The following is a 15,127-nucleotide window of genomic DNA, read 5'->3' as shown; positions in this document are numbered from 1 at the left end:
ATAAAAGTAGATATTTGGCAATAAGTAACTAAGGTTTAAAATTAAATAATATATACGAATCGTGTGGGTTTAATTTAAATCATGATTATGGACAGCATTAGTTTCAAAGGAAACCATTCCACACATTGCGAAATAGTTAATCTCATGATGCTGCTTCTTTCTAAATCCATCATTATGTTTCTGTTAAAACTCATTCGATTGAAGTACTGGATGTTTGTTCCAAGTCTTAGTGGAAAAAAAAAGTCTTGTTAAAAGAATCGAGACAATGCAACTAATATTGTACACAAACACCAAACCGTTTCTGAAGCATTGTTATGGATGGCAAAAGTGTTCTTCAACACTTCAACGGAGGTCAAACCTGTTCCTTTTCTGCCTTGTTTAGGGAAAAAATATTCTAAAGCGAAAAGCATTTTTGGTATGAGAATATCCAAGTGCCAAGTGAGAAGATTCAAAGAAAAGTTTAGACGAAAAGCAAATGAATGGAATAAAAAAATATCAATTATAACGGAGTGTTGTTATGTAACTTTGTTAACAGTTGTAAGTAATTTGTAAAACAAACCAAGAGACAAAAGTTTATTTGTAAGGTATAAATTTTTTTTACTGGAAGGTAAAAAAAATGTGTTACACACCAAGTGCTTGAGTGTGGTTTTTAAAAAATGTGTTACAAAGTCATCAATATTCTTGTTGGTACCTTGTTTGCCTTTTGCTTATAACAATTGTCGAGTGTCGAAATGTAAGGGAAATGAAACTTTAGTGTTTTGGGAATGATCTTTGGTATTGGCAACAGACCATTTATAGTGACAAATATCCATTAGTGTTGAGGAATGTCCTTAAGTGCTAACGAAAACGCGTATTAGTGTTGAAGAAAATCTTTCAATGCTGACATAAGACATTTAGTGTTCACGGAAGGCCTTGTTAGTGCTATGGATGGAAAATGCTCTTATTTCTCGTAATATGAAAACTTGCTGCTACTGAAGAAATTGATCTTGATGACTAATTTCTAACTATTATATCACCTTACATTCTCAGAAGTTAAAAATAAAATGCATAAACTTTTTCAAATACAATCAGAATCGGTCAATCCGGTGACCGAAATCAATTATGATGTTTTTGAGAGTTCTGATTGAATTTTCAAAATCTACATCACTAGTTGGATAAAGGTGATTTTGATGGCTACCTTGTGATCATCATATCATCTGATACTCTTACTAGTTGGAAGCCAAAGATATAAACTCTCAAATACAAACGGAATCAGTCAAATCATATGGTCGAATAATAAATTATTATGTTTTGACACACCAAAGCCTAGCTACATGTACACTTGAGTTTATGTTGGTGAACGTCTTGATCACAAAATCTCACATACACAACATTGATGTCCAGCGTTAATGCGTTATACCCTTCTAGAGATCTAATTGGTGACACAAAATCTCACGTAGTGTAAGTCAGCAGAATGAATGCGTTTCAGAGCTAAGATCTTACATGTTCAAGCCAATGCTTTCGAGGAACGGTTTTTGTAGATCCAAGAAAGGAATAGAAGCTTTTATATATATGTCCAGACAAAAATATTGGATTTTAATTAACTATATATATATATATATATATTATGATCAAAATGGATAACTATAACTTATGCATGACAAAATAGATTCACAAGAGTAAGATACGTTTTTCTAAACTAGTACAGTATTTATGAGTTCTACAATATTATGCGAGCCATTGCAAGGTACAACATTACATACTAGTCTTACTGCATTTAAATGGTTTGGATGTGTATATCATTATGTTTATTGCATAATTTGATCATTTTGGATAGCTATGAATCGGCATTAGATTCATGTTAGCATTTGGATTACAACATAATTTTGGAATTGTGATATTTCAACGTTGGTATCATATTCGTAAAGGTATGATTATTGTAGAAAATATGAGATCTTATATAGATATCCTGATCCTCTCATTGTTGTTTCTAATGGGATGGAGATCCAACGTTGAATATGAGACTATGCTTCACACACAACACACAACTCACGACTCACGCAAAATATACTTACCCTTCTCCTATCGTAAATACTGTCCGACTAGTCACATAACATTTTTCAAACTTGCACGTCGAAAATTTTTCGAGGAAAAATCTATTGTTGTCTTCCCAAGGATCATCCAAACCATATAATTGCCTCATTGATGCATCTCCCAAACCAGAAGCTAAGAAAAAGGACCCGGATCGAAAGTTTTAGTTAATTTTGTTTTATAACGGTCAAATTGTCTGATCGCGCTCATCCATAAGACCATAACCATAATCCAACATACACGACATTCCCCAAACGAAAAATCTTCGGCATAATTCAACCACTCGGTGGATCCCAAAAAATCAGTTTCGAACAGTATGTATAGATACACACTTTTAAACTTATATCTTGCAAAACAAACAAACACATCATCCAATATATCATCAATACACGAAAGTTTCACTTAACTAGCTTTAGTAGCAAATCAATTTTGCTCTTTTTAAAAATGTGATATAATAGTATTTTTATTTTATACCTGTTCGATCTTGATTAACGTTGTTTTAGTGAGCTTAAACACCAAATATCGTTAAGGTTCAATAGAGAAATTCACCAAAAAATAGTAAAAATCCGTATCCAATCTCGTTCGAAAAATTATTAAGAATTAAGGGTTCGAAATATAAACATTTTAAAGATGAGGATTATATCTGCAATAAACTTGAAAGTTATCGACAACCAGTAAAACCCAAACTCAATAAACTCCTAAAACCCTTTCCCTTTTTTCTCGCGCCGCCTTCTCTCTCAGACTTCTCCGCCTCTCCATCAATTTCCTCAGGCAAGAAAAAGCTCCTCCGAAACCCTAATTTCAGCTTCCTCAAACCTCAGAACCGGCCTAGCTTGAGAGCAAACCTTAAATCATGGTTGTGAACGCGAAAGACTCGACGGTTCCAACGATGGAAGACTTCAAGGAGCTTCACAATCTCGTTACTCATCATATAGAGTCTTTCGATTACATGACACTGAAAGGACTCGATGTTATGTTCAATCGAATCAAACCCGTTTCTGTTTACGATCCAAACACCGAGAATGAATTGAGCAATATCCTTTTTTTTTTTGTGTTGAATTTACTCTATGGCTCTTGTAATGTTCAATTTTTGTTTGTGTTGTGTCTGATTTCCTTGACAAGTATGATACTTTGGTTAGAAAATCCTCTAGTATTTGCTCCACAGAAGGAGAGTTTTAAATCAACATCAAGGAAAGAGCCTTTGCTTCCCTTTGAGGTGAAGTTTTTTTGTTTTGAACATGTTTCCGAGGTTTATATATTTTGTTGGTGTGTTAGTAACTTTGGTTTTGGTTTAATGAATAACAGTGTAGGCAAGCGAAGATTTCGTACACAGGAACGTTTATGGCTGATGTTTGCTTTAAGTATAATGATGGAGTCGTTGTTAGAGACAAGTTTGATTTTGGGCAATTTCCTATTATGCTCATGGTGAGTGTGATCTGTTTATTTGATTTCGCTATTGTTTATTTTTACTTTGATTCTGTTCCTGAAGATATGACTATTCCCAAAGCGAGAGTCACTTCTATGGCTGGATGCTTTAATTTGTACATTTGGTTCTTATAACTGATAATGGAACAAAGCTTAGCTCAATGATTTATCTTCTTGACTTTGCTTATGATTACAAGTCTTTGTTTATGAGCTAATAGAAATTGATATCCGTACTTTATTGCAGTCAAAGCTTTGTAGCTTAAAGGGTGCTGATTGCCGGAAACTGTTAAAGTGTAAAGAGTCAACTTCTGAAATGGGAGGGTAAATGTTCTTCCACCTCTTATACCTTATGATAAAGCCACTGTGAGGCTTGTGGTTAATATGTGATTTTGTGTCTGTGGATTTTTTTTCTAAACTGTATTTTTGTGAAGCATGACAGCTATGTTTATAGCAATGGAAACTGGGGTGTGATTAAAAACATCTGTTTTGTCTATGCATTCATGTTGCTCTTGATATATCTTCCCTTCTATAAGTCGATCATGATAAATTTTAGCTTTTCTTGAAATAGGTACTTTATTTTGAATGGGATTGAGAGAGTGTTTCGATGTGTTATTGCACCAAAGCGGAACCATGTAAGCTACCTCGCCTTTTAACTGACTAAGTTCATGAGTATAGTGTTTTGCTTATAAAGTTTATGGGTATAGTGTATTCCCATGAAGTTCCTTGTATCATAATTTAACTGACTAAGAATCTCTTATAATAGCCAACAAGTATGATTCGGAACTCATTCCGTGATCGTAAGGAAGGATACTCTAGCAAGGCAGTTGTCACTAGGTATTTGAAGTTTATCTCTTCCTTATGTGTTGCATATAGTAATGCCAATCTTCCCCTAAAGTGGCAATAGATCTTAAAGAGTTCTTCATGCGGTTCTTTTTTCTTAATTCTTAGGTGTGTTAGGGACGACCAGTCATCTGTTACTGTTAAACTGTATTATCTTCGCAATGGAAGTGCCAGAGTTGGATTTTGGTAAGTGTTAACTTTTGATGTTGGAATGTGGATGACATTTCCTACAATTTGAGCTACAGGTTAACTTTATTTCTAATGGACACAGGATAGTGGGAAGGGAATATTTGCTTCCTGTCGGCCTTGTTCTCAAGGTATGGTCTTAGTGACTCTATGAATCTGTCTTCTGTAGCATAAGAACATTAATTTTTTAAAGGCGAAATGTTTTGAGATTCTTTTATTCAAATTTCGTCTTTTTTTTTTGAATTCTCATTCAATTCTCCATTTTTGCTATCTGTCCTCATATGTTCGTAGGCTCTAACGAATTCCTGCGATGAGGAAATATACGAAAGCCTGAACTGTTGCTACAGTGAGCATTACGGAAGAGGGGATGGAGCTATTGGAACCCAACTTGTTCGTGAGAGAGCCAAAATTATTCTTGATGAAGTTCGAGACTTGGGTCTTTTTACCCGTGAACAGTGCCGGAAGCACTTAGGTGATTACTTGTCTAAGTGTTTAAGTACATGCTCTTAAACTAAGAAGCTAATTTTTTACTTGTAAAACCAACAGGACAGCATTTTCAACCTGTTCTTGATGGGGTAAAAAAAGAAAGCCTTTCTATCGTAAGTTTACTTGATCATTCTGAACCTCCTTATCCGGTTTCATTTCTACAAGTGGTGATCATTAGTTTTGTTTGCAAATCTTCTTTGCATTTGTTTTCATTTACATAATAGTAACCTTTCTGGAAAAATATAACTTACTTCTTTGAGGTTGGCTTTGGTCTGTTAGCTTCTTGAAAATTCTGATTGGTTCTGATTTTGTAAACAATTTCTACAACTGATGACAGTAAGTTCTTTCTAATTACTTTTGTTCCTCTTCATTTTTATATATTTAGGTTGCTGAAGCTGTGCTCAGGGATTATTTATTTGTTCACCTTGACAATGATCACGACAAGTTCAATTTGCTCATGTAATGTCTTACTTTTGCCTCGTGATGACTTTCACGTTGAGTTTTTTAGTGTGATTATGGTCAACTTTTTCTTTTTGGCTACGCAGCTTCATAATTCAGAAGCTCTATTCTCTGGTGGATCAGACTTCTTTACCTGACAATCCGGATTCTTTGCAAAATCAGGAAATTTTAGTCCCAGGTCACGTTATAACTATTTACCTCAAGGTATATAAATATTTTCCCATATGGTAGAAACATCTATGTGGAGGCTCATTATATAAGAGCATGTGATTTTGTCATTATCAATGTTTCTGAAATTCTAGGATTCTATTTTGCATAACCATGAATTCTTGTGTTTACTAGACAAAGGTTTTCTTTCATTAAAAAGAGTTAATTGACGTCACATGCATTGTTTATCTAGGAAAAACTTGAAGAATGGCTGCGGAAGTGTAAAAGTCTTCTTAAAGATGAGTTGGATAACACGAACTCAAAATTTTCCTTTGAAAGCCGTAAGTCCCTTTTGATTTTGTTTTCCCTGTTCAATGTTCTGATCATCTGCATTCCTTAAAAGTTGAAACTGTATGAAACCATTTTTTTTGGTATATCCACATTTATTTTCTGCCTGATATTTGCTTGTTCTCTTTAACAAATATTTTGTGAAGTCAATATCATGTGCTCGGTAATGATCCGTTCATTATATGCAGTTGCTGATGTCAAGAAGCTTATTAACAAAAATCCTCCCAGGAGTATTGGTACGTCAATTGAAACATTGTTAAAGACAGGAGCGTTGAAAACACAGTCTGGTTTGGATTTACAGCAGGTAAGAGTTGGTCGCTTGTTTGGGAAGCTTTTAATCTTAGTAGCTAAAGTCCATTAAGTATGATGTAGTTTGATAGAACAATACTAATATATATTTTCTCAATTCTTTACCAGAGAGCAGGTTACACTGTTCAGGCTGAGAGACTGAACTTTCTCCGTTTCCTTTCATTTTTCCGGGCGGTTCATCGAGGTGCTTCTTTTGCTGGACTTCGTACAACAACTGTGAGGAAGCTGCTTCCTGAGTAGGTTCTTTCACTTTTTACCTGTCAAACACTACATGTGCTGATGCTGTCCCAAAATTGTAGTCTTCACATTTTTCCTCTTTTATTGTTATCTTGTAGATCTTGGGGTTTTCTTTGCCCTGTTCACACTCCTGATGGAACACCTTGTGGATTACTGAATCATATGACTCGTACTAGCCGTGAGTTTCTCTACCTCTCTTCTTCACACATCATTTTGTGCTATTCAGTACGACATCTTGAATTCAGCAATATTATTCTGTTATCTTGACATTTGGTTAGACCAAGTTGGAGTTACATAGTTTATTTAAGCTTTAAAATATTAGAGAGATTTAGATAGAATCACGTTTGGTTAGAGTGTGTTATATTTCTCAAGGTAACTTATTATAGACTGGAGTTTCAAATAGTATTGTTATATTAGAGCATATTTTATTTCGTTTCCCTTTTTCTCCATTTATCTATAGTTTCTATTTGTGGATGCGATTAATATGCTTAAATGTTTAGTTCTTGTCATATTGTACCACAGTGGGGATTGTGTACACTCGTAATACCATTTAATATGTCACTTTTTTCCAGTAACAACTTTGCTTATTGTGTTCTGATTGGTCATTGTGTTTTCAGGAATCACTTCTCAGTTCGATTCCAAGGGAAACATCAGAGATTTTCTGAAAATAAGAAAGTCAGTTGTTGATGTTCTTACTGGGGCGGGTATGGTACCTTCATTGCCAAAGCTAGTACGAGCTGGACCACCAAAAGTCATCCATGTTCTTTTAGATGGTCAAGTTGTAGGCACGCTATCTTCTAACCTAGTCACGAAAGTTGTCTCTTATATACGGAGACTGAAAGTGGAGGCTCCTTCAGTGGTAAGGCGTATTTACTTCTTAACAGTATTTGTTGACGGCAACCTATTTCATTAGAAAATAACTATATATGCGAATGCTTCTTTACAGATTCCTGAAGACCTCGAAGTGGGATACGTACCTACAAGCATGGGTGGATCTTACCCTGGATTGTATTTGGCATCATGTCCCGCAAGATTCATTAGGCCTGTTAAAAATATATCTATACCTTCTGATAATATTGAACTGATTGGACCATTTGAACAGGTAGCAAATCCTATCAATATTATCTTCATATCCACCTTTCCTGGTATACAATCAAATGAAAAGAAAAAGATTCTACCAAACCAGGTTTTTATGGAAATAAGCTGTCCTGATGGTGGAAATGGAGGAAGGAATAACTCTTCCCTAGCAACTCACGAGGAAATTCATCCAACCGGGATGATAAGTGTGGTTGCTAATCTTACACCTTGGTCAGATCATAACCAAAGTCCCCGTAACATGTATCAGTGTCAGGTATTACTAGAAATTCGATGCAAATTTTTTATGATTATGCTGCTGGAAGTTTTTTAAATTTTCAGTTATACAGATGGCGAAACAAACCATGGCGTACTCTACTCAAGCACTCCAATTTCGTGCCGACCAGAAGATTTACCACCTGCAGGTCATTTCCTATCTTACTCTTAGAAAGCTGAAAGTACATGGTACAATTTTCAGTTGATCATTTCGTCTCTTTTGGTCCCATTATTAAATTCTTTTTGTATGCTACAGACTCCTCAATCCCCTGTGGTCCGCACAAAAACATACACCACTTACAGTATTGATGAGAATCCTACAGGGACTAATGCAATTGTTGCTGTCCTCGCACATACAGGGTAAGAAACTGCTTTTGCGTACAAGATCTTGTCAGTGATAAGCTTTTTTCGTTAATGTTTCTTCTCTTGTTCTTTTATCCACCTACCTGTCTCACAGATTTGATATGGAAGACGCGATGATTTTGAACAAATCATCTGTGGAGCGGGGAATGTGCCATGGGCAAATATACCAGGTTCGAGTTCCCATTCTCATTTCTTTATTAAGAGTCCTGCTGATTAGCTGAATATAGTGCTTAAGCTTGATGTAATAAGTTCCTTTGGGTCTGGAGCTTTATCATAATCCTGGTCAATGTCCCCTAGGTCAATGTCCCCTACACTTGTTCCTTTATGAACCCCATAAAAAAATCTTGTAGTTGCAGCGAGAGATTTAGTATCATTATACAAATCACCCAAATTTCTTATTTTTTTTTAATTTCCTAACCCTTGTCTTTATATGATCTCCCAGACAGAAAATATTGATCTTTCAGATCAGAATAGCCGATTTGATAGTGGTTCTAAAAGTTTTAGGAGGAGTACTAACAAAGCAGAACATTTTCGTATCGATGCTGATGGGTTACCATCTGTTGGACAGGTAAATAACTGCTTTCTATCCTCTCTATGTACTGTAAGTTAAATATTTAATTTTAGTTTCCTTGTCAACTTTCATAGAAACTCACTAATTTGTTGGGTTTAACGCAGAAATTATATCCAGATGAGCCGTATTGTAGTATCTATGATGAGGTAACTAACAAAACAAGGCACATGAAGCGTAAAGGTACCGACCCTGTCATAGTTGACTTTGTCTCTGTCGACATGAAAAGCAAGAAACATCCTCAAAGGGTGAGGTTTAACTCCAACTATCGCATAGACAGATTCCAATTGGCTTAAAATCTAATTTTCGAGTTTCTTGGCAGGCGAATATTCGTTTCCGGCATGCCAGAAACCCCATAATCGGTGACAAGTTCAGCAGTAGACATGGGCAAAAGGGTGTTTGTTCTCAATTGTGGCCTGATATTGACATGCCATTTAATGGAGTTACTGGAATGCGTCCAGATCTCATCATTAACCCGCATGCTTTCCCATCAAGAATGACAATTGCTATGCTTTTGGAATCTATTGCTGCTAAGGTATCCTTCAGAATTTTTCTCCTTAGAAATTTGTCTGATTCTTAGGTTCCATCGACGCTGATGCTGTGCATCTTCTTTTCATGTGTTGTTGAACCCTTCCCATTTTTATTTTTAGCTGGTAAGTAAAGTATATGTAATGCTTATATCCTCGGCTTTTACAGGGAGGTAGTTTGCATGGAAAGTTTGTAGATGCAACACCGTTTCGTGATGCAGTAAAAAAAACAAACGGAGAAGAGGAGAGCAAGTCCAGTTTGCTTGTTGATGATCTTGGCTCCATGTTAAAGGAAAAAGGGTTCAACCATTATGGTACCGAGACATTGTATAGTGGGTATTTAGGAGTAGAACTGAAGTGTGAGATATTTATGGGGCCTGTTTACTACCAGAGACTGCGTCACATGGTCTCAGACAAATTCCAGGTTTTTCGACCCTTCTGGCTTCATTTCTTTTATCATCCTGACATATAGTCTCCAACTGGCACTTGTCTCATCTTCGTGCTATATCTGAATCATAATACTCTGGCTTACAGGTTAGATCTACGGGACAAGTGGATCAGCTAACTCATCAGCCAATAAAGGGAAGAAAACGAGGTGGTGGGATTCGGTTTGGTGAAATGGAGCGAGACTCACTACTTGCTCATGGAGCCTCCTATCTATTACACGACAGGCTTCATACATCTTCAGATCACCACATTGCAGATGTGTGTTCGCTATGTGGAAGCTTGCTCACATCATCTGTTGTGAACGTTCAACAGAAGAAGCTTATTCAAGAAATTGGAAAGTTACCTCCTGGTAGAACTCCAAAGAAGGTAACTTGCTATTCTTGCAAGACAAGTAAAGGCATGGAAACAGTTGCAATGCCCTATGTGTTCAGGTACTTGGCTGCAGAGTTGGCTTCAATGAATATTAAGATGACTCTTCAGTTAAGCGATAGAGAAGGAGTAACTGATTAAGATTTTACACCAGAGGAAGAAAAAAATAACCAGATCTTTACAATGTACTAGTGTGTAGAAGAATATATTATTCATCAGTTTTTGGTTTTGCTTTGTTAGTATATTTTCTAGTGGAAAACGTCATCTATTTTTGGTCAAAGTGAATTTTTAAACAAATGTGTTTGATTTGTACGGATAAAATCAATGAATTTTTGATTCTCCAATACCATTAACTTAACTTTGACATGTATAAGTTGTTCAATTGTGGTAATAAACTCTGCAATTGAGTGATCCGAAGGACATAAAACGAATCCAATTTGGTAATTGCCAGATAATTTGAGAGAAAAACGAGTTATTTGATTAATGAAAAAAATACAAAGTCTTGCAAATTTTACATCTAAACAAGCTCTCTTTCTCCTCTCACACTCACGAAGCAAAGACTGAAGCAAAATACAGATAAAACTTGGCTCACTTTCCGGGAACAAAGTTGGTGGCGAAGGCCCATGCGTTGTTGTTAACTGGATCGGCCAAATGGTCAGCAAGGTTCTCTATCGGTCCCTTACCAGTGACGATGGCTTGAACGAAGAATCCAAACATAGAGAACATAGCCAATCTTCCGTTCTTGAGCTCCTTCACCTTCAACTCAGCGAATGCCTCTGGGTCGGTAGCCAAACCCAATGGGTCGAAGCTGCCACCGGGGTAAAGCAAGTCCTCGGCCTCTCCCAATGGCCCATTTCCTGCGACTCTGTAGCCTTCAACGGCTCCCATCAAAATAACTTGTGTGGCCCAAATGGCCAAAATGCTCTGAGCGTGAACCAAGCTAGGGTTTCCCAAGTAATCGAGCCCTCCATCGCTGAAGATCTGTGAACCGGCCTTGAACCAAACCGCCTCTCCGAACTTGACTCCGTTTCTAGCCAAAAGCTCAGGGAAGACGCAGCCTAGGGCTCCGAGCATGGCCCACCTGCTGTGGATAACTTCTAGTTCACGGTTCCTTGCGAATGTCTCGGGGTCAGCTGAAAGTCCGGCGGTGTCCCATCCGTAGTCTCCGGGGAACTCTCCGGTAAGGTAGCTCGGTGATTCGCCAGAGAATGGACCCAAGTACTTGACACGGTCAGATCCGTACCATGGGCTGCCTGATGGGCCCTTTGGCTTGGCAACAGTCTTCCTCATTGTCACACGGCCGCTTCCAAGGACTTCAGATGCCGCGGGGGAAAGCTTGACGGCCTTACCGGCGAAGGCAGGGGAGGAGAGAGCCATTGTTGAGGCGGCCATTGAGGTTGAGTAGTGCAGCACAAAGTAAAACGTTTAAGATTTGTTGTTGTAAGCCAAGAAATGGGTGGTTTGGTATTGATGCGATTTTCGCTATATATAATACAGAAATCTAAATACTGTCTTATCTTGAAATATCAATCTCTGAGGTTGCTATTGGCTAGTCATAGATTTTTTTTGGGGTTTAGATTGTTTGTTTGCTTACGTGGTTAATGGCTCGCACTTCGCAGATTCGCAATTGATATGTGTTTTAGATATCTAGGTGCGTTTCATGGATTGGCGAAACACCCACTCATGACGTGACACGTATACGAATAGATCTCTCTATCCTTATGAAATCCTGAGAGCATCAATGTAAACCAAAACAAAAAAAATTTGGATAATTGCCTTGTATAATACATTTTATTAAACCTTTTGTATATATGCTTCTTTTTTTTTTCTTCTTCTGATAATAATAATAACTCTTGGCTAGAGATAAAACATAAGAACAAAGTAGATAAAACTATAAAATTTATGTATGGAAATAAGATTATCTAAAACTACGGAATTGAATCAAACTTTACCACAGAAACATAAGAAATTATTACCATCTTAATTAGCACCTGTATTGACCATAATATTTTATTAGAAGAAGAAGAAAACATTGGAATCCACCAGATCAAGGTGATGGTCAGGGTCATAAGACAGCTCCATAATCACGAGTCATGGTCATAGACTCATAGCCACAAGTCTGCTTCTCCCTTACCAATACCAACGGCTTCAACAACGGCCACAACTAATAAGCCAATTCCAACGGCCACCATATAACTGAACCGGATATTCACCAAACCCATTTCAACCGGAAATTGATCCACAAGTAATTAAAAATGTTCTGACCAAATGTGGAATAGGTGGGAAAATGTTGAAGTAAAGGCCAATTCTATAATGTGAGAGGAAAACTCTTTTTTGAGCTTCAGGAATATTTTCTTAGACCTGACCTTGAATCTATATTTTGTAGTTCTTCAATGATTTGATTTCTCTATTCATTTCCTTATAAATTAAATTACTTGTGAAATGAATTTCTGTTTAGAAAAACCTTGAACTTCCTAGTTGACCAAAGGATTAGAAAATCTTTCTAAGTGGAGTGTCTCCTAATAATGGATCAAAAGTGTTTGGAGCAAAAAAGAACGCATAGTGTATTAGTGTTAACAGCTTTTATAGTTCAAAGTTTAGAATGTGCTCTAAAGCATATGTGTGAGCCTGTGAGGTCTAGTGATTGTAAAAAAGAAAAATTGTGCTTCGTGGAAAGTGATGCAATAAACAACACTTCTAGGGCTGAGTAAAACCAACTAGACATGTAATGATAGCTTAAACCGTTTTCTATAGGAGTGTGATTGAGGAGTAATTTGTTGATGAATTCGGAAAAAGCGAATAAATAAGTTTGTTCAAAAGGTTGTTGAAGTTTACAATAAAGATAACTTGAATCATGATAAGAAAAAAAGTAGCTATATGTTCTCTAAAGTCTAAACCCATGATGATGAACATGCCATATGAATTAATATAGTTCTTTCATGTTCTTAGAAATGGTCGATAAGTTAAAACAGTGTTTCATTAATCGTTGTGTTTCTTCGATAAAGAGTAAAACGTCAAAGTTTTAAGGTGATATCACATAATTCATGAGATTATTTTGGTTATTGGATAAAGTGACGATGAAATCGATTCATAATTGAAATTAAACTGGTAGTGATGATGAACTAATTACCATTGAAAATATTGATATTTATGTGTGGGTAAATGCTTTTTATAATGTTACTTTATATTAATGTTTCGATCATCAGAATCTATATTTTCAAAATGTTATACTTTAAGTTTTAGTTATTGGGTTGTAGCAAAAATCATTCTTGTCACGAGGGTGTAAGTAAGTGTAACCGTTGAAGTATTCAGTGGCTCATAACTTGTGGTCACAAAACGCTTGGCTGCAATGAAAAAATCAAAACAAATGCTGGTGGACTAGAGATTGCCACGTAAGACTACTAAACGATAAAACAAAAATCTTAAAATCCAATGAATGAACAGATAAAGATTACTTCAGATATAACAAACGTTACAATATCCCTATATAATCCAACACTATCGAACCAGTTTTAATCACTCTCACTCACAAGTTAGTCATAAAAAAAAAAAAAACACAAAAAAGTTTCAATGGCCGCCTCAACAATGGCTCTCTCCTCCCCTGCTTTCGCCGGAAAGGCTGTGAACCTTTCCCCTGCGGCATCAGAAGTCCTTGGAAGCGGCCGTGTGACAATGAGGAAGACTGTTGCCAAGCCAAAGGGTCCATCAGGCAGCCCATGGTACGGATCCGACCGAGTCAAGTACTTGGGTCCATTCTCTGGCGAGTCACCCAGCTACCTTACCGGAGAGTTCCCTGGAGACTACGGATGGGACACAGCTGGTCTATCCGCTGACCCCGAGACATTCGCAAGGAACCGTGAGCTAGAAGTTATCCACAGCAGGTGGGCCATGCTCGGAGCCCTAGGCTGCGTCTTCCCTGAGCTTTTGGCCAGGAACGGAGTCAAGTTTGGAGAGGCAGTTTGGTTCAAGGCTGGTTCACAGATCTTCAGCGATGGAGGGCTCGATTACTTGGGAAACCCTAGCTTGGTTCACGCTCAGAGCATTTTGGCCATTTGGGCCACACAAGTTATTTTGATGGGAGCCGTTGAAGGTTACAGAGTCGCAGGAAATGGGCCATTGGGAGAGGCCGAGGACTTGCTTTACCCCGGTGGCAGTTTCGACCCATTGGGTTTGGCTACCGACCCAGAGGCCTTCGCTGAGTTGAAGGTAAAGGAGCTCAAGAACGGAAGATTGGCTATGTTCTCTATGTTTGGATTCTTCGTTCAAGCCATCGTCACTGGTAAGGGACCGATAGAGAACCTTGCTGACCATTTGGCCGATCCAGTCAACAACAACGCTTGGGCCTTTGCCACCAACTTTGTTCCCGGAAAGTGAGCCAAGTTCTATCTGTTTGTAATTTACTTTTCTTTCAATCTTTTGAATTCGAGTGAGAGACAGGAGGAGAAAGAGTAGGTTTGTGTTTGTGGTGGATGGTAGAGACTTTCAGATGTAAATTTGCAAAGACTTTGTATGATTTGTCATTAATCAAATAACTCATTGTTCTCTAAATATGTTTCGTAGAACTATAATTGAATTGGATTTTCAGTTCTTGGGTTCACTCCGTTGTAGAGGCTATTTCTACAATCGAGCAACGTGATTGAACATATTAAGGCAATGGGTACAAAGATTATGTTCTTTTCAAATCAAGAGAAAATGTGATTCTCGGATGTTAGCTTGAACAACACGAAAGAGTCTTTTATATAAGTTTTTTATATTCCCTTGATTTAACTTGTATATCGTCTCTTCACAAAATATGATCGCATTGAAGAAGAAATTGCAATCGTTTTTTTTCTTCTGATTGAGAGAATTAGAGAATAGATAATGAAGTAGTTTCTTCCGTGTTTGGTTGATTCTGAAGCTCGTAACATTGGCTCATACGATATCTGGATAACAATATATCACATTGCTCTGATACCATATTAAAATCACATCCACGCATTGAATGGACTGATCATAT

General features: G+C 37.2%; 3 protein-coding genes across 3 annotated transcripts; 2 read left to right on the top strand and 1 right to left on the bottom strand.

Annotated features, from left to right (window-relative positions):
* Positions 1–2,769: 2,769 nt before the first annotated feature.
* NRPA2 (nuclear RNA polymerase A2) lies at positions 2,770–10,587 on the top strand. Its single transcript, NM_102734.5, has 27 exons — positions 2,770–3,104; positions 3,201–3,286; positions 3,376–3,495; positions 3,740–3,816; positions 4,064–4,127; positions 4,259–4,329; positions 4,444–4,521; positions 4,607–4,652; positions 4,813–4,993; positions 5,068–5,120; positions 5,393–5,466; positions 5,553–5,670; positions 5,867–5,954; positions 6,150–6,265; positions 6,379–6,506; positions 6,606–6,685; positions 7,125–7,366; positions 7,454–7,609; positions 7,694–7,858; positions 7,932–8,006; positions 8,114–8,217; positions 8,315–8,390; positions 8,663–8,788; positions 8,896–9,036; positions 9,111–9,323; positions 9,485–9,739; positions 9,850–10,587. The coding sequence occupies exons 1-27, from the start codon at positions 2,924–2,926 to the stop codon at positions 10,270–10,272; spliced, it is 3,537 nt and encodes a 1,178-aa protein (NP_564341.2). The 5' UTR covers positions 2,770–2,923; the 3' UTR covers positions 10,273–10,587.
* CAB1 (chlorophyll A/B binding protein 1) lies at positions 10,480–11,709 on the bottom strand. Its single transcript, NM_102733.3, has one exon. It carries the CDS (start codon positions 11,521–11,523, stop codon positions 10,720–10,722), a length of 804 nt encoding a protein of 267 aa, NP_174286.1. The 5' UTR covers positions 11,524–11,709; the 3' UTR covers positions 10,480–10,719.
* A 1,915-nt stretch (positions 11,710–13,624) lies between these two features.
* On the top strand, positions 13,625–14,938 carry CAB2 (chlorophyll A/B-binding protein 2). Its single transcript, NM_102732.3, has one exon. The coding sequence runs from the start codon at positions 13,702–13,704 to the stop codon at positions 14,503–14,505; it is 804 nt and encodes a 267-aa protein (NP_564340.1). The 5' UTR covers positions 13,625–13,701; the 3' UTR covers positions 14,506–14,938.
* The last annotated feature ends 189 nt before the right edge of the window (positions 14,939–15,127 follow it).

The sequence above is a fragment of the Arabidopsis thaliana genome (assembly GCF_000001735.4).
Source record: "Arabidopsis thaliana chromosome 1 sequence".
NCBI classification, from domain to species: domain Eukaryota; kingdom Viridiplantae; phylum Streptophyta; class Magnoliopsida; order Brassicales; family Brassicaceae; genus Arabidopsis; species Arabidopsis thaliana.
The sequence above is the reverse complement of the archived record's forward strand: the minus strand, read 5'-3'. Positions and strand labels throughout refer to the sequence as shown.

What these genes read in the sequence shown, in the direction of transcription:
- NRPA2 (NM_102734.5), top strand. Translation starts at nt 2,924, where the DNA reads ATGGTTGTGAACGCGAAAGACTCGACGGTTCCAACGATGGAAGACTTC. An exon ending in TTGCACCAAAGCGGAACCAT is followed by an intron (nt 4,128 to 4,258) that starts GTAAGCTACCTC and finishes CTCTTATAATAG; the next exon opens with CCAACAAGTATGATTCGGAA. An exon ending in AAAATTTTCCTTTGAAAGCC is followed by an intron (nt 5,955 to 6,149) that starts GTAAGTCCCTTT and finishes CATTATATGCAG; the next exon opens with TTGCTGATGTCAAGAAGCTT.
- CAB1 (NM_102733.3), bottom strand. Translation starts at nt 11,523, where the DNA reads ATGGCCGCCTCAACAATGGCTCTCTCCTCCCCTGCCTTCGCCGGTAAG.
- CAB2 (NM_102732.3), top strand. Translation starts at nt 13,702, where the DNA reads ATGGCCGCCTCAACAATGGCTCTCTCCTCCCCTGCTTTCGCCGGAAAG.